This window comes from Jaculus jaculus, chromosome 8, assembly GCF_020740685.1.
Source record: "Jaculus jaculus isolate mJacJac1 chromosome 8, mJacJac1.mat.Y.cur, whole genome shotgun sequence".
NCBI lineage: Eukaryota > Metazoa > Chordata > Mammalia > Rodentia > Dipodidae > Jaculus > Jaculus jaculus.
In genome coordinates, this window is record NC_059109.1 from 1,462,501 (window position 1) to 1,488,318 (window position 25,818).

A 25,818-nucleotide genomic window follows, 5' to 3' on the forward strand; every position below is an offset into this window, starting at 1 on the left:
GAGTAAGAGAATATGGGCACACCAGGGCCTCTAGCCCCTGCAAACAAACTCCAGATGCATGCACCATCTTGTGCATCTGGCTTATGTGGGTAGTGGAGAATTGCATCCAGGTCCTTAGGCTATTCAGGCAAGCATCTTAACCTCTAAGCCATCTCTCCAGTCCTACATTTTCTTTTTGACAATTTTATACACCTGTAGAATATATTTTGATCATATTTATCCCCATTAGTCTCATCCCTTTCCCATTCCTGCTGAACCCCTTCTTCCCAACAAATCACCCTCTTACTTTCTTCTTTTCTGGTAGGAATTTGAGCCCTGTAGTATTTATTCATTATTTGATTCTGCTCAACCTGTATTTTAGAATGATTCCTCTGGTAGCAGTATGACTAATCAATTAGAATTGGGCAGGACTCAGGCATGAAGTCAGTCAGTATTCATATATACCACCCAATATATATTTCTGTTTCTCTTTTCTGGCATATGGTTTTATTTTTTCTGCAACTTGAAGTTAGATATGGCTGTAACACTGGATTTTTCTTTCTTTTTAAAATTTATTTGAGAGCGACAGACACAGAGAGAAAGACAGATAGAGGGAGAGAGAGAGAATGGGCGCACCAGGGCTTCCAGCCACTGCAAACAAACTCCAGACGCATGCGCCCCCTTGTGCATCTGGCTAACGTGGGACCTGGGGAACCGAGCCTTGAACCCGGGTCCTTAGGCTTCACAGGCAAGCGCTTAACCACTAAGCCATCTCTCCAGCCCAACACTTGACTTTTCAAATGATAAGTGAGTTAATGTGTTATGCCCCAACTGAGTGGACACTGTGAGTGCCATTTGTCACACTTAGTCTCTGCCTCAGCAACATGCAATGTTCAAGAGGGAGGTTATTTGGAATTCTACATATTTCTGCAAGAATGCCATGACAGATTCCCTAGATAGTGGCACTTGAAGGTGATAAATCTAGCTGCTTATAGTAACTGATATTTGTTGTATTGCTATGTAATAGTATTTTATAAATACAGTACGCCAAATTCTGAGGCTATGGCAATAAAATAAGCAATGTTCAGGTTGATAGTAAGGGGCAAACAATGGGGATGGGGAGATATGTGACAGATATTGAGATAAAATTAATCAGATGTGATGATTGGAATGAAGGAGAAGAAATAGATTCAGGTGGAGAAAGATGGCGTCTCTGGAGTAGATAATCCTGGCTTTGAAATGTGGGTGGAGATGTGCAGAGCATAATTGCACTCACAGGAGTGTGACTTAAGAGGGACATATGGACCATAGATAAGGATTGGCAAAGCCTGAGGAGCTCATTTTCCTGGCATATAAAGGTCAAGATTTCTGCTCTCTTCTCATAAATCAGATCCTGACATCAAGATGTGGGCTGTTGTGGGGAGAGAGGCAACAACAAGCATGTTGCATGGTTTCCTGGGAGTTAAAAGCAAACATTCATCCTAGATAGTGTGCCTATAACACAGCAAAGAAAAGATTCCACTTGTTTAACTTGGTGAACAATGGGTTTATTGAGGCTACTTACAGGAGCATGGGTGAGGGATTACTTCCAAAAATATGGGTGACTTAATGGCATCTGCATCACTGAAAAACCCACCCAGCAGTGACTCACAAAGTCTGCATCCTTGGAGCTCCCTTTCAACTTGCTGGCAGCTCTACAGAATTCTCCTGTGCCCCAGCTGGTGTTTATGATCTTCTTCTGTCCTGCTGTCCTCCTTCCAGGAGGGAAAGTTTGATCCAGAAATACCTATCCAGAAAGGAAAAAGACATGAATTATTCAATTCTAAACAGATTTTTTTCTATTCCATTCATGTGAGAATTTAACATAATGACAGTAGGTATACTTTGAAAAGGGAACAAGATTTCATTGATATTTTGTTTATACTGGTGTGCCTTTCCTTCCATTTGAGGTCCTTACTCTTTCCTATTTCATTGAAATGCTTCACTGCAATTTGAATTTTGTTTTTGTGCCTGATCAATGAAGGTTTATAAACTTTTCAGAATCCCATTGAAGATGAATGTAGTACAGCTGTTGTCAACTGTGTAGCAGTTGAAAAACCATGACTCCTACTGGTCCATGTCTTATGAAGAGACAAGGAGTAAGAAAAGGAAAATGAACTCCAGAAATGGAAACAAGTATTCAGGATTTGGGGCAATTAGTGTTGTGATTGTTGGAAAACTAGATGGCCAGGAAACCAGTAGGTCTAAATTAGTGGCACTTTCTGCCTGATAACCCATATGGATATTAATCCTAATGGTAGACCATTTGATAATGCTGTGAAAGCAGCAGTGTAGTTACCAGATTAAACATCTCAATTCTGCTCTAAGAAATTGCCATGTAATCATTAATTTGTGTGAGCTTCAGCTTCCTTGTCAATCTTCTTCAAAAGTGGAGACAAAGGACCTGATAATGGAGTAAAGAATGATGGCAAGGAGGGGATGGAGAGATGGCTTAGCAGGTAAAGTGCTTGTCTGCAAAGCCAAAGACCTCATGTTCGATTTCCCAGAACCCACGTAAGCTAGATGCACAAGGTGGCACATGCATCTGGAGTTCGTTTGCAGTGGCTGGAGGCCCTGGTGTGCCCATTCTCTCTCTCTCTCTCTCTCTCTCTCACTCTGCCTCTTTCCCTGTTTCAAATAAATAAATAAATAAAAATTAAATTAAAAAAAAGAAACATGGCAAAGAGATGATAACTACATGACAGTTGGACCAGAAATGGGCATGGTAGTTCTGGGGAATTTAATTGAAATAAAGACATTTGGAAATTAAATGGAAAAAAAATGAAATTAAATATTAAAATTGATGGATATGATTATATTTTTTAAATTTTTTCATTTTTTCGGGCTGGAGAGATGGCTTAGCTGTTAAGTGCTTGCTTGGAAAGCCTAAGGACCCCGGTTCGAGGCTCGGTTCCCCAGGTCCCACGTTAGCCAGATGCACAAGGGGGCGCACGCGTCTGGAGTTTGTTTGCAGTGGCTGGAAGCCCTGGCGCGCCCATTCTCTCTCTCTCCCTCTATCTGTCTTTCTCTCTATGTCTGTCGCTCTCAAATAAATAAATTTAAAAAAAATTTTGTTTTTCATGGTAGGATTTTACTCTAGCCCAGGTTGACCTGGAATTCACTGTGTAGTCTCAGGCTGGCCTTGAACTCATGGCAGTCCTCCTACCTTTGCCTCCCGAGTGCTGGGATTAAAGGCGTGTGCCACTATGCCCCACTGATCATGTTTTCTTTCTTTCTTTTTTTTTTTTTTTTTGGTTTTTCGAGGTAGGGTCTCACTCTGGTCCAGGCTGACCTGGAAGTAACTCTGTAGTCTCAGGGTGGCCTTGAACTCACGGTGATCCTCCTACCTCTGCCTCCCGAGTGCTGGGATTAAAGGCGTGCGCCACCACGCCCGGCTTGATCATGTTTTCTTTAAAAAAGTTATTTATCTGGGCTGGAGAGATGGCTTAGTGTTTAAGTGCTTGCCTGTGAAGCCTAAGGACCGTGGTTCGAGACTTTATTTCCCAGGACCCACGTTAGCCAGATGCACAAGGGGGCATACGCATCTGGAGTGGCTGGAGGCCCTGGCGTGCCCATTCTCTCTCTCTCTCTGCATCTGCATCTTTCTCTCTCTGTCTGTTGCTCTCAAATTAATAAATTTTTAAAAAATGAACAAAAATTATTTATGTATTTTTATTTGCAAGGAGAGAGAGAGAGTGAGAATGAGTGGGTGTACTGGGGCCTCTTGCCACTACAGGTGAACTGCAGCTGCATGCTCCACTTTGTGCCTCTGGATTCACATGGGTAATGGGGAATCAAGCCCAGGCCAGCAGGCTTTGCAAGGAAGCACTTTAACTGCTAACCCATCTCTCTGACCCATGATTATCTTTTTGATTTTCTTTTCTTTTTGTCATTTCTAATTCCTTGCTTTAGTGAATTCTTTATTTATTTGGTGGATGTAATATCTCCATTTCTTTAAAAATTAAGAACATACTTTGTATGGATACATCATGTGTTGGTGCCATCTTTTCCCTCCTCCCTGCCTCCATTCAGCAGGGGGATTTCCTCAGTGGGATTGCTGGTATTTTCCATGGGGTTGTGGGTTATGTGGTGTGGGAGCTGTACTCAGTTATTGGGGGAAGGGAATGCCTCTGGGCATGACATCCCAACCTGTGGCTCTTACAATCTTTCCACCCTCTCTTCTGCAAATTCCCTGAGCCTTGGTGGGTGTGTTTTAAGTCTACTTGAGTGATGAGCTCCAAGGAGCCTCTGGATGTAGGTGTTTAGTATCTTCAGCATCTGTCTCCTTCACCCTGGCACTAATTGTCAGGCTCGCCATGGAAGCAGCACTCTTGTTTCCCCACTTCCACTGTGGTTTCGCCTGGACCTTGACTGAGATTCCAGGGGTGGTTTATCTCCTCTGGCACTACTTTTGAAAAAGAAAAAGATTTCTGTATGTGCACCCTCCAGAGAAGCTTTGATTTTTTTTTTTATGTGAATTAAAGACCCTTCCTCTTATCTGACTCTTAGTTGAGCCTCCCTCCGTTGAGTGACTTTTCATAGAGAGATGTGAACAAATGACTACTCTCCCCAGATAAGACATTAAGGATAGATAAAAGAAATGGTTCCACTGAAGACCAGCTTGGTAGGCCAATGAGTTTATGGAGTTACATACAGGAGTATGGGCGAGGGGTTAACAGAACAGCTATATCACCAACAAGCCCCACACTAGTATGGGCGAGAACACGCAAGAGCTGCGTCACTGGGCTCCGCTGCATGCAGCTGTTACATCACTGGCGAGGCTTCTCTCCCCCCTCCACTGTATACTGCTGACATAACCTCAGGAAGGCTTCTCTGGAGTGTTTTTTGTTTTTGTTTTTTTAATTTCTTGAGCCTCACAAACCTCCATGTTCAGTCCAGGAGAGAATGTTTCAGTTTGGAAGAAATAGCTCTCCCCCTTCTCTATACCGCTCTCCCTCTTTCTTCCTCTCCTCTCGCCACTCTAACTTTTATAGATATAAACGAGAAAATGGGCTTGGGAGCTCAACAATGTTTACAATAGCTCAAAATCCTCTTAATTTGGAATGCTCCTTGGAGTCCTCTTCCTGCCCCAGCAACCTCCAGAACGCCCTCTTTACCTCCCTATTCCTCCAGGTATCTACAAGAGGGTTGAGTGTAGGAGTGCCCACTGCATAGACGAGACCAAAGAACTTGCCCCTCTCTCCAGCATAAGGGTTTTGGGGCTGCAGATAAACAGCAATGACTGAGCTGTAGAGGAGGGTGAGCACAATAAGATGGGAGGAGCAAGTTCCGGAAGCTTTTTTGCGCCCTGTTGCAGAGTCAATCCTCAGCACCGCCCGCCAGGGCAATTGCGCCTTAAGAGAGAAGGACGGGCTCAGAGGCACAACGAGTATGAGGCCACTTGCGACAGCCATCTGGATCTCGGTGCAGGTTGTGTCTCCACAGGAGATTCGAATTAGTGAAGGGACCCCACACACAAAGTCATCCACCTGATGGTGGGGGCAGAAGGGCAGGCGGAGGGTGGGAGGCGTCTGGACCATGGAGTGGACCAACCCCATGACCCAGGCCACAGCTGCCAGCTGCCAGCACAAGCGGGGACGGACGACGGCACCGTGCAGGGGTGGGCAGACGGCACGTAGCGGTCAAAGGCCATCGCTGCCAGGAGGACGCACTCGGCGGTCCCCAGGGACAGGAAGATGAAGAGCTGGGCCGAGCAGCCCAGGAAGCTGATGGTCTTTGTGGGGCCCCAGAGGTTGACCAGCATCTGAGGGGCACAGCCTGTGGTGAAGCAGAGGTCCAAGAAGGAGAGGTTGCAGAGGAAGAAGTACATTGGAGAATGGAGCCTGGAGTCCAGCGTGGACAGCAGTATAATGGGTGTGTTGCCTGCCAGGGTCAGGAGGTAGGAACACAAGACAACCACAGAGAGAATCTTTGCCAGGTCTGGATGTTCAGAGAAGCCCAGAAGTATGAAGCCCACTGGGGAGCTTTGATTGTTTATGGTCTGTTTTGAAGGAATCAGGCTGTCAGATCAGTGTGATCTAATGGTCCAGACAAAAACTTACTCTGCGTGCTTGTCAGGACACACCAGGTGTTTCTCCTCTGACTCTACTCTTCTAGAGTCCATTTCCAGGTATATTTGCATTCAGCAGCACCTTCTCTTTCCTGCTTCATCTGGTCAGACTTTGTCTAGTGCCAGTGAGGAATGCAGATAGGTGTGGAAAACAGATGGATTCTAGTATTCATGCCTCTGGCTTCCTGGTTGAGGGCAAAGGAGGCTGATGTAAAGCATGGATTTATTATTTTAAAATATTTTTTTATTTATTTGAGAGAATGAGTGAGTGAGCATGGGCTCAGCAGGGCCTTCTGTCACTACAAAGGAACTCCAGACCCCTGCACGGCTAATGGTAGACTGATGCTATGTGAGTACTGGGGAATTAAACCCAAGCCATCAGGAATTGTAAGCAAGTGCCTTTCACCACTGAGAAACATCTCCAGCCTAATTCATTACTTTTTTTTATTATTACAAAGGACATTTATTAAGCATCTATTGTGATTTGAGAACTGGGCTACTATTGAATTTCTTCTTTATGGGTGTCAAGAATTATAAAGAATGATGTGGTTGGCTTAATGACCTGGTCATAAATATTCGTGTAGAATTGGTCTCATTGTTTAACAGTAGGCATACATCTTATGGGGGCATTGGTATTCTATCTCCAGTACTGTTTTGCAGGAGATTCAACCAGAGATTGAAATGCAGTTTACGGGGCTGGAAAGATGGCTTAGCAATTAAGGTGCTTGCCTGTGAAGCCTAAAGACCCATGTTTGATTCCTCGGTACCCATTTACGTCAGATACACAAGGAGGAACCTTGAGTTTGTTTGTAGTGGACAGAGGTCCTGGATTTGCCATTCTCTTTATCTGCCACATTCTCTTTCCCTCAAGTAAATAACTAAAAATAAAATATTTGAAATGCAGCTTATATAGAAGGGTTTGGGAGAGAGCTCAGTGTGTAAGGTGCTTGCCATGCAAGCATGAGAATTTGAGTTCAGATCTCCTGCACCCACATAAAAGTCAGGCACTGTGGTATGTGCTTGTAACCCCAACACTAGGGAGGCAAAGGCAGGAGGATCTTTAGGCTAGCCAAATTGGTAAGCTCCAGGTTCAGCAAGAGATCCTGTCTCAAAAGCAAAATAATAATAAAAAGAAGGTGGAAAGTGTCTGAAGAACACACTTGACAAGATCCTCTGGCCTCATACACACATGTATACCACACGCACATACGCCCGAAACAAACAGCCTATGGAGGGTATTGAACATCATCATAAGACATAAGGACTTGAAGGCAAATGAAGTAAAAGGACAAATAAAGAGATCTGAAAAGAGATCTGTGCATGAATCAGGAAATGCTTCTTGCAACTGGTAGCTGTATTGCAAAAGAAAGGAGAGTTGGGGCATGGAAACCACACTGGATGTAATGTAGGTTCTCTACAGGCTTGTGGGTGAAACCTGGCCCAGTCTCGTGTGTCTAGAGGCTGCATGCCATCTTTTACTTCTACAGCTTACCTCTTCTTGTATCTTTCCTCCCTCCCTCTTCCCTCCTTCCCTTCCTCCTTTTTTCTCTCCCTTCCCTTCCCTTTTCTTCCCCTCCCTTCCTCCCTCCTTCCTTCCATTTTCTTCTCATTCTGAAGAAAGATTGTTCCTCTTTAATTAAAAAAGTAATTAATTTTTTGAGAGAGAAAGAGAGAGAATGAATGGGTGTGCCAGGGCCTTTAGCCACTGCAAACAAACTCCAGACACATGCGCCACCTTGAACATCTGGCTTACATGATCCTGGGGAATTGAACCTGGGTCTTTTGGTTTTGCCAACAAGTGCTTTAACAGCTAAGTCATCTCTCCAGTCCTTTCCCTTTAATTTTTAGTGTTTTAAATTTTTAAAAAGAATTATTAAGTTCATTGAGGGGAAAATCACGTATTCAGGGGGTTCAGGAAAGTCCTTGAACCTCAAACCCTAGGTTCATTTCTTTTATCTTTCCTTTTTTTTTTTTTTTTGAGGTAGGGTTTCACCCTAGCTCAGGCTGACCTGGAATTCATTATGTAGTCTCAGCGTGGCTTTGAACTCACAGTGATCCTCCTACTTCTGCCTCCCAAGTGCTAGGATTAAAGGCGTGTGCCACACCAGGCCCAGCTCATTTCTAATTTTAATCAAAGAATTGAATAATAATAAAAAAAGACTGAGGGGTTGGAGAGATGGCGTAGCCATTAAAGTGCTTACCTGCAAAGCCAAAGGACCCAGGTTTGATTCCCCAGGACCCACGTAAGCCAGATGTACAAGGTGGCCCATGCGTCTGGAGTTTGCAGTGGCTGGAAGCCCTAGTTGTGCCCATTCTCTCTCTCTCTCCCCCAAATAATCAAAAAAATTTTTAAAAAATTAAAAAAATTAAAAAGACTGAGAAGGATAATTATTAAATTATTATATTTATTGAGGGAAGTACAGAGCCAAGGAAAAATACCCATATGGCTAGAGATCCCACATGGAGGGCCTGGAAACACTGTGGAAAGAAGAGAGAGAAGAAAGTTCAAGGAGCTCTTGCCATGTGGGGAGCTGGTAGGGGAAAAAGGAGCCCGTATGAAGAGTAAAGGCTAGGGGTTTCACTGTCATTTCTCAATCTTCAATTTCTGTCATCCATTGACTTTCTGTTCTCTTTTGTGCTGTTTTAAAAATCTCTTTTATCTTATTTCCCTGTTAGCTGGTGTTCTATTTTGTGAGACACCAATACTCAAGTATTACTTTACTCTCTTCCAATTAATTCTATAGTCATGGATGTATTTGTTTCTTTTGTGATCATGAAAGACCTCATTGCATATTTGAAGGTATAGGGAAGGAGATACCACATCAGCTCTTTCATCCAACAATGATGGCCATGATACAACTGTGTCTGTCACCATCTGCTGAGCTCTTTGTCTACACCAGACCCAGTGCTACACATTTCCAGAAGATTTAGCTAGTATCATCCTCCCTTACAGAATAAGGCACAGTATTAGAAAGTCAAAATAACAGTCAATAATACCAGGCCTGGATTCTGAGCCCTGTTTAAGTCTCAATCTGGTGCTCCAGGTAGCTCCACTGCTAAAGACTGTAGACCAGGTGTGGTGGTATATGCCTTTAATCCCAGCACTATGGAGGCAGAGGTAGTAGAATTCCAGGTCAGCCTGGGCTTGAGTGAGACCCTATCTCAGAAAACAAAACAAAACAAAACAAGACATTCAGGCTTTGATGAATTATACAAGAAAAGTCTCAGGACTTACCATGATCATGTCAGAATCTTCTCATCTTTTGCCAACAAGGCTTCTCCATGCTGAGGAGCTTCTGGCCTGGTCTTAGTGTCTCTTTGCTCCTCACAATGAAAACTAAAAGCAAATGGAGCTACTTGGGCTCTTTTGAAAGAACTGGAGTTAGGGCTCAGCAGCAGTGGAGCTGCTATTGCTACTGCCACACTTCCTGAAGCACTCTGCAGCAACTGTATGACCTGGATATGACTTCTATATTCCTTATTTTCAGATGAAGAGACAGAAAATAAACTGAATACAATCAGGAGAATACAATGCAGGCTGAGATTTGAGGTAAAGGAAGCAGGTTGTACTGTCATGAACTCACATCTCACCACTATCTTGCACTGCAGTGAAGAAAATTAACTTCCCTTTTGTTGGTACTGCAGATAGAAAGGAGAGCGTGGTGGGAGAGGTCCCAGGATTCCCATCCCATCGAAACACATGCTCATTAACTGTGCCAGGACTCTGGGGTCTTTGCCCATAGACAATTAATTAGCCACTGGCTCTAATATTAAGAGTGAAGAAGAGGGTTCATGCTTGTGCCTGTGTTAAATAACAAGGTTACTTGTACTTCTGTGTGTCATTATGGGAGTAGATGACACTGTTTTGTCAATGCCATATCTTTAGGTGTCCCATCCTTTTTTATTTGCAAGTCTCATTCAACTCATTCAATACTCAGGTTTTATAGTCTAGTTCTATTAAAAAATTTTTATGAGTTAGGGTTTTACTCTGCAGTCTCAGGGTGGCCTTGAACTCACAAGGATCCTCCTACTTCTGCCTCTTGAGTGGTGGGACTGAAGGTGTGCACCACCACACCTGGCCTTTAATTTGAGGTGGTGGGGCAGATAGAGAGAGAATTGGTGTTCCAGGGCCTCAGCCATTGCAATTGAACTCCAGATGCTTGTGTCACCTAGTAGGCATATGTGACATTGTGCTTGCCTCACCTTTATGCATCTGGCTTACATGGGATCTAGAGAACATGGGTCATTAGACTTTACAGCTAGTGCCTTAACCACTAAGCCATCTCTCCACCCTGGCTCTTATAATATTTCCTCTACCTCTTCCACAATGGACCCTGAGCCTTGGAGGGTGTGATATAAATGTTTCAGTGCAGAGCTCTCCTCTGTCACTTTTTCTCAGCACTATGGTGCCTTTTAAGTCATCCCAGGGGTCACCTACAACTGAAAAGAGAAGCTTCTCTAACCCAAAAGAAAGAGTAGCATTAATATATGAGTATGAACATTAAGAGAAGTGCTTACTCAGGCAATTTGGTGAGCATAATATATGCATTTAGCCAGAAACCAGTAGGCATTACACCCTTAGAGCTCATGACCTCCCCTTTCATAGTTTTTTTTCAGTACCCTCCTGTGGAACTTTTTTCCAGCTTTCTGTCAGCTGATCTACAGGGAAGAGATTTTCAACTCAGCTCCAGCAAGATTTCTCAGTGCCCTTACAGACCAAGTATGTGGAGTCATAAGCAATAGGGTCTTACCATCTATTCCTGGTGGGAAACCAAGAGCCTTGGCAATGGCCTGTAATGTTTTGGGGGCATCATGGACCTCCCTGACCAAAACCTCACTGGAAAGTATCCCATCTCTGGCACTATCATTTTTCTAGAAACAACTTATGGCTTCTTGGCATGCCATTGTCCAAAAAAGAGGTTTTCCATTTGGCTTATTCATACCCTTTAAAATTTTGATCAACCCCCCCCACCCTTTTTTTATATTTTATTTTTATTTCTTTATTAGAGAGAGAGGGAGAGAGAGAGGGAGGGAAGGAGAGAAAGAGAGAGCGAGAGAGAGAGAGAGAGAGAGAATGGGCACTCTAAGGCCTCTAGCCACTGCAAACGAACTCCAGATGCATATGCCACTATGTATACCGAGCTTATGTGGGATCTGGAGAATTGAACCTGGGTCCTTAGGCTTCACTGGAAAATGCCTGAACCACTAAGTCATCTCTCCAGCCTGATCACCACATTTTTCAAGCCAATTAAGAGTCCTTTTATTAAGCTGGAAATTGAGAGGGGCTCACATTAGGAAGACCTCTTAGTGAGGAAGCTCAAGGGTACAGCATTTTTAATGTCAAAAAACAAAACAAAACATAAAAATCACAGTAACATTGGTGCCAGGCATAGGTCAGGGTATCCTTGGAATTACAGGTATTTCACTCATATATCCTGGAGTTATCATGAGTATACACACCTGGGTCAACGTATACTCTGAAATCATGTTGTGTTTATACATCCATGTCATGCTCAGGGTCAAGGGAAACTACGAGAATGCTATAAATGCAGATGTGACTGTCTCGGGGGAGGATGGGGGAGTTAGTGGTTGAAAGGTGCCTGAGCAGGCATGCAAGCATGCACAGGGCCTAATTAGGACAGGATGGCATTATCTTAGCTATTTCAGTTAGTTATTGATTTTGCATTGGTACAGTCTTCCTTTTTTATGCCTTATAGCACTGAAAATATTTACACTGTGCCATTATATGTTGGAATAAGTCTACTGGGGGTCAGGGGTAGACTGTTGTAGTTTGAATGTATGTGCCCCATAAACTCATGTGTTTTATTAATGCTAGAAACTTGGGTCTCCAGCCTCTTGGCTGGAGGAAGTGTCACTGAAGACAGATCCTAGGGTCCAGCCTAAAGGTGGGTTTGTTTGGGGGTGGATCTGATTTCCAGCCCAAAGGTATACGGAGCAGTATGAGCTTTGGGGTCCTGCCTGATGTTGGTTTGTGGCTGGTTGTTTTGTTTTTACTTCTGTCTGCTTGAATGTGTGGAAGCCGCTTCTTCCACCATGGACGGAAATTCCTCTGGATCTGTAAACTTGAAATAAATTCCTTCCTCTCATAAACTGTGCCTTGGTTGGATATTCATCCCCACATTGTAGAGCTGTCTACATTTGGCTACTGCTTTTAAGACTTTTTATTGCCAATTTCCATAATTCCCTCCCACCACCCCTATTTTCCCCCTCCCAAATACACCCTTCATTGAATTCCTTCTTCTTTCCAATTAATCTCTCTTCTACTGCGATGTCATTATTTTTTCCCTCCTATTATGAGGTCTTGAGTAGCTAGTGTTAGACTTGATGAATAACAAGACCATTTTGTATCTGGGAGACAGCCTTGTAAGCAGACCTACCCTTCCTTTTGGCTCTTAAATTCTTTCTTCCACCTCTTCCACAATGGACTCTGAGCCTAGGAGGGTGTGATAGAGATGTCTCACTTAGTGCTCAACACTTCACTGTCACTTCTCAGAACTAGGGTGAATTTTGAGTAACCCCAGTGGTCACTGACATCTGAAAAGAAGCTTCTCTAACCCAAAGTGAGATTAACATTAATATATGGGTATAAACATAAGCGTTTAGAGGGCAGTTAGGTGGGCATAATATATCAATTTTGGCTACTCTTTTAATTGTAAATTCTCAGATTCTCTGTAATTCTTTTCCAGTGCAGTGAATCATATTTATTTGTTCTTTCTTTGTTTCTTTCTTTGCTTCTTTCTTTCTTTCTTTTTTGAGCTGGGGCCTCACTCTAGCTGGAACTCTCTGTATAGTCCCAGGTTGTCCTCAAACTTGCAACAATTCTTCTGCCTGTACCTCCTGAGTGCTTGGATTAAAGGCATGTGCCACCATGCCTGGCCACATTTATTTTCTTATTCAATTTTATGTTTGCTTGTTTTTTGTTTTTTCAAGGTAGGATCTCACTCTAGTCCAGGCTGACCCGGATGGAATTCACTATGTCTCAGGGTGGACTTGAACTCACAATGAACCTCCTACTTCTGCCTCACGAGTGCTGGGATTAAAGGAATGTGTCACTACACCTGGCTTCTTATTCAATTTTTTTTCCTATTCAGTTTATAGTTCTTTTAGTTTATTCTGTGTTATCATGTGTTTTGAGGTTATTCTGTTCTACTTCCTGGTCTAAAGTGTGTAAGACAAGTAATGGCCTTACCAGTCATGATATTGTGCTTATTCATGACAAATCATTTAATGTAGATGCTTTCCCCCATTGTAACAGACTACTCATGGTTTCCCTAGAAACATTTCTGCTCCTCACATACTGTTTCCTATTGTTTTGACAGAATTGCCTCCTTTTACTATCAGACCTAAGTACCAGGCTCAGTGATTCTCCTAGATTTATTTTTCTTTTGGTCAGGTTTTGCCTTTGATTTTAGTTAACTTTAGAGTTTGCTTTCACATAACATTATACAACAGATGATCAATTTTTCCTTTTTTGGTATGTAAAATATCAGTAGGACATTCTTATTTAGGGGTAGGGAAGGCACAAAATTACAACAGCTAACAATACAGCCATTAACTTTACATGGTCATATGCCTGATAAGAAATGATAAGCACTGTAGCTAGTTCCTGTTGGTGGAGAGCTCTGTCCTCAGCCAACAATAGCGAGAAAAAAAGATACATATCTTCTCTTCTTTCTCTTCTCTTCTCTCCTCTCTTCTCCTTTCTCTCATTTTTTCTCACCTCTTCTCCTCCTTCCTCATCTTCTTTCAACTTCTCCCTCCTGTTGTAGTTACCTTCTCATTGCTGGGATAAAGCACCTGACCAAAAGCAGCTGATGGGAAGAAAGCTTGTATTTTGGCTTACAAGTCTCAAGGAGAAGCTCCATGATGGCAGGTGAATGCATGGCATGAGCAGAGGTTAGGCATCAGCACTGCTTTCAGTGCAAAACAGCAACTGGGGGCTAATAAGCCTCAAGGTTCACCCACACCCAGCAACTCCCCTCCTCCAATAAGGCTCCACCTCCCAAGTTGCCATTATTTGGGGAACAAGAATTCAGAGCACTTGAGTTTATGGGGTACATCTGAATCAAAGCACCACACCTCCCTTCTTCCCTCCACTCTTCTCCTTCCCTTACTTCCTTTCATCCTTTTGGTCTTTCTTCCCATACATCATCTTTTTTTTAAATTTTTTTGTTAATTTTTATTTATTTATTTGAGAGTGACAGAGAGAGAAAGAGGCAGATAGACAGAGAGAATGGACACGCCAGGGCTTCGAGCCACTGCAGACAAAATCCAGACGCGTGTGCCCCCTTGTGCATCTGGCTAACGTGGGTCCTGGGGAATCGAGCCTCGAACCGGGGTCCTTAGGCTTCACAGGCAAGCACTTAACCACTAAAGCCAACTCTCCAGCCCGCCATACATCATCTTTAAAAGAATTTATTTATTTGTTTTCATGTGTGTATGTGTGCTCCAGTCTTTTGAAGCTGCAATTTAATGCCTGTCTTGCTTTATGTGTGTGGCTGGGGAATTCACTGCCAACTGGGCTTTGCAAGCAAGCACCTTTAAGCTCTGAGCTGTCTCCCCAGGCTCCACCTATCCATCTAATTTAGGTAAAGCACGTATAAGTTGCAAAAAAAAAAAAAAAAAAAGACAAGACATAACAATGATCAGACTCTTTCCAATTCTCATACCTCAGGCAATTCATAGGCAATATCTTCTCCTTGGAGTTTTATATGCAAGTTTCAGCATACATTCACATTTTTCTTCATTTCTTAAATAAGAATATTTGTTACTGGAGTTTTAGAATAAAGGCCTCAGCTCTGAAAGTCTCCATTCTGGAGGGCTGCCGGTGCGGGCCGCTCCGGAGCAGCGAGCGCTCCAACGTGCCGCAGGGGGTGTCGCAGTACCCGACCCCGAACCCGCGGCTGGCCGCCACCGCCGCGCGCTTCTGCCCGGAGGGCCGGGGCCCTTGCTCCCGCCGCGGGCGCAGAGCGGGACGCGCCACCGCGGCTGCAGCAGCTCGTCGCCTTCTCCATGGCCCAGGCGAGCCACGGCTTCCTAGGGCGCCGGTACCCTCAAAAAGTTATGGATAAAACTCTTAGTATGGCTGAAGGCATCAAAATGACCGAGGCAGCAATCCGTACAAGAGACAAACTGGTTGCCAAGAAGGGGTAGAAGAGCCATCCAAAAACACAGTCCTAGAAGGAGGAAACAGTTCTTCAGTTGAGCGAGATCATGGACAAGTGTTTACCAGAACAGGCCGAAGTCAGCTCGGCAGGAAAACCGTTCACGTCTGCAGGTCCCCCGCAAATCCGAGCCGCCGAGCTCAGCGGGGAGCTGCGGAAGCTCCAGTCGGAGCGCGCTGCAAGCGATGGAGGTCTGGCTGCCACCGCAGCGGCCGAAGGTTTCCTCCCGGGCGCCTGCGCCGCGGCAGGACCTGGGAAAGCTTCCCACCCAGCAGCCCCGGGCGCACGTGGCTCGGCGTGATTTGTCGCAGCGTTGTTGAAACCGAGTGTGGCCAGCCACGCGACCCGGTCCACTGATTGCCGAAGCAAAGCGGACCACCTAAATAAAGTGAGCGCTCTGGAAGGGTCTTCAGTCCCAGCTTCGCAGAGCAGCTCCGACATTGAAGCGCCCCCGCTGGGTTCTTCTGGAAGCTCGGAAGGAGAGTTGCCATTGTTGTCTTCTAGATCCAGTTCAGAGACAGCGCCAAGTGGGTTAGCTTCCAAAAGTAGTTCAGAGGCAAACACTTCCTCATCGGGTACTAAGAACTGTTCCTCACCAGGCACACGTTTACTAACTCCCAAGAGCAGTTCAAGTGCATCCCTGCTAACTTCCGAAAGCCCTTCCCAGGCAGCTGCCTCACTGTTGGCTCGAGGAGCAGCTCCCAGAGCAGCGGACCTCTGGTTCCAAAAGCACTTCCTTAGCGAGCACGTCTCAGCTAGCTTCTGAGAGGAGTAGCACTTCGCAGTTGCCTTCTAACAGCACTTCACAGCCAAGGGAGAGTCCCCTCAAATGCTCTTAGCTCCAGTTAACTAAGGAAGATGTGAAGCAGAAGCAACCTTTCTTTCTTCAATAGACTGTACAAAACAGTGGCATGAAAGTTAGTGGCTGTTGATGGCTTTAGTCCCAGTGTGAATTATGGAGGGCTCCAAAACGCAGCTATTGAAGCTCTGAAAGCAACACTGGATGTGTTTTTTTGTCCCACTAAAAGAACCGGCAGACCTGCCTCAAAATAAGAGCTCTCAAGAAAGTCTTGTTTGTGAATTGAGATGTAAGTCTGTATATTTGGGCACTGGCTGTGGAAAAGGCAAAGAAAATGCAAAAGCATTTGCATCAAGAGAAGCATTAAAGTTATTTCTCAAGAAAAAGGTTGTGGTTAAAATATGTAAAAGGAACTACAGAGGCAGTGAGATAGAAGATCTAGTACTCTCTGATGAAGAATCAAGACCTGTAAACTTACGACCACCTTTCAAACATCCTCAAGAACTGCTATGATTTGTCCAAACTGTCACTGCATTACAGTATCTGGCATGTGAAGAGAAAAAATGGCTCACTTTTGTTAGGTCAGGACAAAATGGAGTCACTGAGGACAGCAGGAGGGCAACAGAGACTTAAGAAGTGGGTCATCCACATGCCTCAGGGAACTGCCCAGCCATCTTCCCTTCCCTGCCTAAAATCGCCAGGCCCAGGCTTCCTGCCCCCCACCTCCCACCTGGGCACTGCTCTGCGCTCACACCTCAGCCATGTGAAATGGCGAATGTAAAGAGCAGAGGAGTTTCTTTGCCCTTCCTCACCTTCCCCCAACTGACAGAGTGGTCTCCGTGGTCCTGGTCACTCCTGAACCTTACACTGGTGCTGTGACTTGGATAGGAAGGCTTCTGGTGGCCCTCTTGGGTGGCCAGACCTCCTTTCCCCCATCAGAACACAGAGCTGCCATTTGACCCTCTGAAGGCCTTGGACCATCTCTGTGTGACACAGGCTCTCACACTCACCATGATTTGGCCTCACTGTTCTTCCCTTCTCCGTCTCCTCCCTCCTTCTTGGTAAGTGTCCCTCTTGGGTTGGCCTGCTTTCAGGTTTCGCCCTCCTTGTGGAAGCCTTGCTGGCATGCCAGGCTACACCCCTCGGCTGCTAGGCCCCAAACCCAGGTCTCGAGAAAGATGCACTTTTGAAACCCTGGGTCTATTGCTTTCTGGTCTACTGTACCCTATGGGGCAGGTTCTGTTGCACCATCTTGGGACACCCCCTCTCCCTCCCTCCTCTTCCTCTCCCTCCTGAGCTCTCATCTTCCACAGCCAGCAGCTTTCGCCAGCAGAGCACAGTCTCCCTCCTCACCCACTAACAGGCTAAAAGCCGACAGCTGTGACCTGGACAGCCTCTGCCCACATGGGAGGTGCAGCCCCATTCACACTAACAGGCCAGGGGGGTCATATTGGTGTTCTGTGTAAACCCAACTTAAGCTCTGGTTTACTTTTCTCTCACCCTTGTTTGACTATTTCCCTGTCTCCTTAAGAACTTAAAGCCTCTAGAACTCTTGGACGACATCTTGTCTTTCTCTGAAACTCTGCTTGGCCACATCCATACGCTGGACAATGGATCCAAATGGCCTGAGAATGATACTTTTGATTTCCAAATTCTCACTGATTAAAAGAACTTCTGAGCTGGGCGTGGTGGCGCACGCCTTTAATCCCAGCACTCAGGAGGTAGAGGTAGGAGGATTGCCATGAGTTAGAGGCCACCCTGAGACTCCATAGTGAATTCCAGGTCAGCCTGGGCTAGAGTGAGACCCTACCTTGGGAAAAACAAAACAAAACAAAACAAAACAAAAACCCACAAAAAAATCCTGCCATTGTATAGGCAAATGGTCCAAAATACTCTATTTTTCACTCCACGTGTTTGGCTTTCTGTGTGCTCTACCTGCTTTTCTCACCAGGTCCTTCTAGCCTCTTCACCCCCATAGCTCTTTGGGCTTCTCCAGCTCCCTCAGCCTCTCCTGCCAGGTAACAAGGTTTGATTTTAGTCTCCAGAGTTGTAAATAGAATAGAAATTTAAAATGGGAATGCATAACTTCTGAATAAGTGAATGGATGAATGAACAAATGTGTGAAGGGGAGATGGTTGTCTAGAGTCTATGTGGAAAGTGCACTTGAATGTGTGCGTGAGTATGTGCATTGTTCACCGCCCTAAGGCAGCAGAATGACTTCTGTTCTGAGCAGTGCCACTTCATCGTGGGGTTGTTTTCTGCTAAGCCCACTGTACTAGATGGCATAGCCATTTTTTACTGTTGAGTGCCCCCCAGAAGGAACGCTAAAAATAATTAAGATCATAGAAAAAAATGCAAGATTCTCCTACTCTTAAAAGATTTGTAAAATGGCAGGATCAAAAAGCTGCCTTGTACCCCTGAGGGAAGACCAAACCTCTCCCTGGAATTTAAAAGGGGAAAAAAAAAAGGTTCTTTCTTAAGCTTCCTTGCCTTGCAGAGCCAGGGGCCTGCAAGCACAGGGAATCTCAGGATCCTGGCCCAGCACGATGATAGGAAAATGCCAGCCACGTCACTATAAACAGATGGGACTTCTTATAAGAAATATGTAACTGTTTTACGCTCACTTTATCTTTCTATGCTTCTCTGGAGCTACTGACAAACAACAGCCTCAAAAGTTATGCTTAAAGTTTGAAGTACCCAAGACAGTTTGTAAAACATTTTCTAAAGTTTCTAATAATGTTTAAATCTGCTTTCATATTTTTTAAAAAGTGTTTCAGGAAAGTCATAAGAAACAAAGTTCCCAAATCTATATATTTATTCTGGGTAAATAGCATAAGTCAAATCTGATCTACTCTTTCTTTAAAAAAGTTATTTCAGGAGGCCTTTTGAGGAAAAATAAAATGTTATGGTAAGAACAATAAAAGTTTTTGTGGGTAATTATGAGATGAACTGACTGAAAAGATAAACTGGAGAGAAAACATTTATTTTTATTTTTTTCTTTTCACAATTTTTATTAACATTTTCCATGATTATAAAAAATATCCCATGGCAATACCTTCCCTTCCGCCCCCCCCACAGAGAAAACTTTATATGTTGGATGTTAAATGTTTGATGAAAAAAATTGTTACAGAGTGGTTCCATGGATTGTAAAGTAAAAGTATGTAGATGAAGTTATGAGTATTTAGATGAAGATATGAATAAGCTTAAACAGGTTAAAGACAAAGTACTTAATCAGATTACAGATATGACATGACTTAGCCTGGGGCTTACATCACATTAACAGAGCATGGCCCTGGCTGGTAGCAGGTTGCTATGGTATTCAGGTTGTAAGCTTAACTTTAACTCATCGATGTTAATCTGGTCATAATAATGGTTATAAAAGACTGAATTTAGAGTACCCAACCAAGGTAACTAGGTTCCTCTATTTGTCAACCCTTTAACCAAGTCTTAAGGTTAAAATGGACTCATTAGTATTCTCTCCTAAGGTTATTATATCGAAAACTGTGCCTCAAAACAAAAAAAAAAAAAAAAACTCACAGAGGAACTGTTTACTTCCCCCCTCCATTTTATAAAGTAAATAGACTACATTTAAAACATTAAACAGTATTTATCTTCCACACACTTGAAAACTATTTACTTCATGGTGAACAGTAAAAGGAAATTCTAAACAAAGTTTTGTTGTGTCTTAAGATGTAATTCCTCAATTCTTCCAACAATCAGTCTTAATACTTTAATTTTAGCTTACATCATTACTGAATGAGTTTACCAAATTATCACAGACAGAATTATAGAGTTGGTTAAGGTTCAAATAGTTAAAGATTGTATCATAAAATTTTATGTATGTTGAGAGATTAAAAATATTTCATTTTGGCTCAGCAGTTAAAGGTGCTTATTTACAAAGCCATATGCACATAGTGAAGCATACATTTGGGAATTGTTTGCAATAACAAGTGGCTCTGGCATGCCTATTCCATTCCCTCTTTTCCATGAGACTTGTCTCCTTTTTTTTTTTTTTTTTTTTAATCAGATCATGGCAGTTTAATCCAATTCTTCTACTGGGTATGTTAAATATAGCTAAATTAATTTCAAAAGCTGACATAGATTAGATGGACATCTTATTTAGCTTTTAAGAGCGCTAAATCTTCTCAAATATATGTATGTGTGTGTGTGTCTCAATTCTGATAACCTTTAAAAGTTATATAATTTTTCATGTGTTCATATTTAAGCCAAAATGTTACTACATAATAGAGATTTCTTGTTTATTTTAAATTCTGTCAGCAGATCTTTTGTTCATAGTTCACTCTCTATAGCCTCGTGTGCCTTAAATATGTAAACTCTGCTTCTTGTTAATATCAGACTTTTTCAGATATCAGAATATTGTAATTTGGTTTATACGAAGTCCATGATGTTTAGCTATCAATAAGCATGTATCACCATGCCTGTTTAAAACTGTAATTTTAAGATAGTTCTTAAAATGCTGGTTTTGCTAGATGGTTATCATTGAGGTTATTATATAAGTCTTATAAAAAGTGACTTCATTTCTCAGCCTTTTGGCCAAGATCAAATGTGTAAGTGACTTTTTGTGATTTTGTTCTTAGAAAAACTAAAAAAGCTCCCTGTATCTTAGAAAAATCCACTATATACAAACAATATTAACATAGTTTGCCTAAGATTCATAGAACAGCCATAAATATTTCTTTAGTTAAGCCTTAAAGTTGTTCGGTGGTAACAAGATATTTATTTAAGAAATTGCTTTGTGTCTGTCATATTGTCTCTAATGCATGTTAAAATCAGGCTTGCTTAACTCAACAATGACCAAGTTTTATTTTATTCTTGAGCTATATATAATCAGTCTCAGTCAAGGTTTCACTTAATTAATTGTTTCATTTCTGGTATAAGTTCATTGCTTATAGAGGCATCAGTACTTAAAACATGTTTCCTGCCCTAGAAACATAATCTTAAATTGCTGTTCTACTTCCAGTTTGGGAGGTAATTGGTACTTGCATTGATATACAGACTAGCCAAAGATGTTTTCAAACACAGATTCCAAGTTTTTATACTGTCTTGTCTTTTTCCTGGCACACAATTTCTAGATTAAATCAATTGCCTTAAAGTTATTGATAAAGTATTGTTTTCAGGGCTACTAAAATGTTCTACCTATACTTATAACTGAGAGATACTTAAAAGATAGAATGTGTGTGCTTTCTATGGCTCAGATATAGCTTATACTGTCACCTAACAACTACACTTAAATATTAATCAGAACAACTTTAAACTATTGTGTCATTCTCTAACCAGATCTGCTTTGCTAACCAGATATGTTCTGCACCCTTTTAACTAATCTGTTTTGCTAATTGTTATGCCCAGTTCTCGGCACCCCCAGTGACCACCAAGGAGATCCAAACACGTATGCAAGGTCAAGGAGCTTTATTTTGGGCTTAAGCTTGGTCTCTTGACTTCACCAACGCAGTGGATCCATACAAGAGCCTCGAGTAATGGGAGGGCAGGGTTTTTATAGGGATTTGAACATAGAAGAAGGGGATGGGTACATGATTGGCTGATTTAAACAGTCTACTCTTCTGGTTGGCTTAGGATTTTGGCCGGCAAAGTTGGCGGGCTGGAGCTAGGGGAATTGAACTTATCTATGACTACAGGAATGTATGGCATAATCAGTTTCCAGTGCTAAACCCACCCTTACCAGAAAATTAAAAGAAACTTAGATCTTGCCAGGAAACAGAAACTTAGGCCTACTGAGGACTCTGAAACCTGTCATGGCGTCCATCTGGTTCCTGAGTCCTTCACTAATCAGATATGTACAGTCTCTCTGAGTGATTAATAACCATATGTAGAAACCAAAATGAATTGGAAAAGTTGGAGTTAAAAGGATAACCAATGTTTTGGTTCCTGCTCCCAGGTCAAAAGACCACAGGAGATGATGGGACACTTGAACTTCTAGCCCCTGGTAAGTTACCTGTCTTCTTGATCAGAGAGGATGTGGAGACCCAGAAATGAATTCCAAGTCAGTGTATCTGCAACAGGAGAGTCACATTGGAGGAAAATCAGTCCTCCAGGCTTTCCAAAAGAGGGAGGGCCACTTGGTCAGCACAGCCTTGACTTATCCTAGCAGATGATAATGCTGAGGGTCACAGAACTCTTCACAGGTCCCTGAAGGTCTCTCCTACAAACCCATTCTTGGCCTCCAAAGTATACAGTTAATTCTGGCAGCTTATATGGTCTTAATCACCCAGTAAGAAAAATATAACTACAATATAAACAATAATTCAGACTAATAGGCTCCTCTGTCTGATGCTGACTTACAATATTAGACTCTAACATTAACTCAAGTCTTCTGCCTCTGCCTGTCTCTGATTAACTTCACCTACCCTGACCTCATGTCCTTCTACATGCCTTAGCCAAAATCAGAGCTATTGCTCAGGCCCTCTCCTTCCTTAGCCCGTACCCCTTCTCATCCAGGGATAAGTACACTGCCACCCCAATGGGCACTTTCAAACTTAAACTCTCGTGTTCCTACTCTTCCCTGATCCCAAAATGCCCCTTTGCCTCCTCTTGGCCCAAGCCCTCTATCTCTCACCTCTGAATGCTCATCCTCCCTTTACACCTGGCGTTTTCATATCATAGCTGTTGACAAGAGTAACGAGCTCCTTTATTCTCCCTTCTGCCTTCTCACGAGGTGCACAGGGCCCATCACAGGTGTCTGCTAGTGACTGCCCTGAAGCCAGAGTAGTACAGGGGTGGAATGAGAGAAGTCTCTGCTTCACTCAGGACCAAGTTGTAACATGCTAAACTGGTGCTGTTGATCTCACCACTCTGCCACCTCTACCCACCATGAAACTGCCTCCTTGTCAACCTGCCCTGAAGAGAGACCCATCGACTGCATTATTTAACCTCTCCCACAAGAACTCATCACCCTTATGGTCAGCATGAAAAAATTAACCTTCATCTCTTTTTTTAAAATAAGTTTTTTTGTTGACTTTTGTTTGTTTATTTGAGAGTGACAGACACAGAGAGAGACAGGTATATATATATAGAGAGAGAGAATGGGCAAGCCAGGGCCTCCAGCCACTGCAAACGAACTCCAGATGCATGCACCACCTTGTGCATCTGGCTTACATAGGTCCTGGGGGGTTGAACCAGGTCCTTTGGCTTTGCAGGTAAATGCCTTAATCACTAAGCCATCTCTCCAGGCCCCTTGAAGTTCTCTCTTTCCTTGCCTCCTGAGTGCTGGGATTATAAGTGTGCACTACCACACCTGGGTTTTTTTTTTTTTTTCTTGATTTTTCAAAGTAGGGCCTTACTCTAGCCCAAGCTGACCTGGAATTCACTCTTGTCTCAGGGTGACCTTGAACTCACAGTGATGATCCTCCTACCTTGGGCTCCCAAGTGGTGGGAGATTAAAAGCATGAGCCACCATGCCCAGCACTCCTGTCCCCCCCCCCCCCACCACCACCAAGGTAGGGTCTCACTCTAGCCCAGGCTGACCTGGAATTCACTGTGTAGTCTCAGGGTGGCCTCGAACTCATTGTGATCCTCCTACCTCTGCTTCCCAAGTGCTGGGATTAAAGACATGTGCCAGCTCAGGGGCTCAGGTTAAAGGAGATGATTGAGAGAGTGACTTCTGGGACCCCCAAGACCAAATTGTGACTTACAATGGAAAGAGACTGGAAGGTGGGAAGATCATGGCTGATTACAACATCAGAAAGCGCAATTTGCTCTTCTTGGCAAGGCATTGCATTGGAGGGTGGCCATGGGGATGGGTGATGACAGCAGCAAGAGCTTATTTCATTTTGCTTCTTACCAATCACATCCTTGCTGATTTCTAAAAGCTATGAGAATGGGATTGAGTAGACAAAGATTTGGATGGGATGGATGAGATGAACATTTGTCAAGTCTACCATTCTTTGTTTCTATAAGAGCTGATTAGGCAGGATTATTTATGTTATGGAGAAGATAAGATGAAAATTTAAGATAGAGACAAAATTCATAGCTTGAAATTCAATCATTTCTTTATGTCTTCCAATAAAACACTACTTCATTTTCTACAGGATTATACAGTACATCTTGGGTTGGAATTTGTGTTCTACCGATTTTCTTTTTTTTCTTGAAGTATTTTTTTAAATTTATTTATTAGAGACAGAGAGAGAGAGAGAGAATGAGAGTGAATGCACCAGGGCCTCTAGCCACTGCAAACAAACTCCAGATGCATGTGCCACATTCTTCATCTGGCTTATTGGGACTGGAGAATTGAACCTGGGTCCTTAGGCTTCACAGGCAAGCACCTTAGCCACTAAGCCATCTCTCCAGCCCATTTTTTTAAAAAATAACTTTTATTTTTATTTATTTATTTGAGAGTAACAGAGAGAGAAAGAGGCAGATAGAAAAAGAAAGAGTGAGAGAATGGGTGTGCCAGGGCCTCCAGCCACTGCAAACGAACTCCAGATGTGTGCGTCCCCTTGTGCATCTGGCTAAGGTGGGTCCTGGAGAATTGAGCTTCGAACCTGGGTCCTTAGGCTTCACAGGCAAGTGCTTAAAGGCTAAGTCATCTCTCCAGCCCTAATTTTCTTTTGTAAAAATTATTTACAAGAGAAAGAGAGAGAGTGGGGAGGGAGGGAGGAAGGGAGCAGCAGAGAGAGAAAGAGGTAGAGAGAGGAAGAGAGAGAGAATGGGTGCACCAGAGCCTTCAGTCACTGCAAATGAATTCCAGATGCATGTGCCCCCTTGTGCATCTAGGTCCTGGGGAATCAAACTGGGATCCTTTGGCTTTGCAGGCAAATGCCTTTACTGCTAAGCCATCTCTCCAGCCCTGTTTTACCAATTTTCAATTTACTATATTAAGCTCAGTACTTCATGAAGAATATCATAGAATAATTGTCAAGCCAAATGAATTCTATTTATGGAGAACAGTGAGGTGATGTATAAAGAAACGAGTGTTTTACTACAACAGGGTCACAATCTAATTAATAAATCGGTTAAAAATTCATTCAAATGTTTCTCTGTCTCCTTATGTAAAGCTATTTGGTATAAAATAATATCCATCACCTTGCCCCTCTCATTCTCTATGTCTCATGTCCCATTGAATTGTTCTTATTTTTGAGGGTGGGCATGGAAAGATTCTTCCCTTGAAGATGTAGGCATTTTGGTCTTTAGAGGGGCTCCTTTGGGCAGTTGTGCTTCAGGAGGGAGCAGACTCTCTGGAAGTAGGGACTGTAGCTCAGCTCCTGCTTTGCCTTTGGGTCTAGCAGTTCTTTCTGGGTGAGGGGAGGAAGGAGCTGGGTTCCTGGCTTGCCCTGATCTGCACTGACTCTGACTGACAAAGATTTTTTTCCTCTGCTTCCTTCATCATTAGAACCCTACTTCTCTCTAAGAAACTAGAGTCTCTTTCTCCACCTTCCTTTGTCTAGTTACTCCTCTGTCTCACCGCTCTCCTGTCTTGCTCCTGGTCCCATGTAGGCTGCTTCTAACAGCCTGAAACATGGCTGCCTTCTTCCTCACCACTTGGGGTCTCCTTGTTAAAACGTGTTCGGGGGCGGGAGAGATAGCACAGCGGTTAAGACTCCTGCCTGCAAAGCCTAACAACTCCAGTCCGACACCCAGTACCCATGTAAAGTCAGATGCACAAAGTGGTGCATGCATTTAGAGTTTGTTTGCAGTGGCTGGAGATCCTGGTACACCCATTCTCTCTGCCTCTCTTCTCTCTATCACTCTGCTTGCAAATGCATAATTTTTTT

General features: G+C 43.3%; 1 protein-coding gene and 1 pseudogene across 1 annotated transcript; one reads left to right on the plus strand and one right to left on the minus strand.

The window, feature by feature from the left end:
• Positions 1-5,060: 5,060 nt before the first annotated feature.
• LOC123462774 (olfactory receptor 2H2-like) lies at positions 5,061-6,142 on the minus strand. Its single transcript, XM_045156059.1, is given in 3 exon segments — positions 5,061-5,653; positions 5,656-6,038; positions 6,081-6,142. Coding segments are annotated over 3 exon segments (1,038 nt in total).
• Positions 6,143-7,470: 1,328 nt separating this feature from the next.
• LOC101617885 lies at positions 7,471-16,585 on the plus strand (annotated as a pseudogene).
• Positions 16,586-25,818: the final 9,233 nt, after the last annotated feature.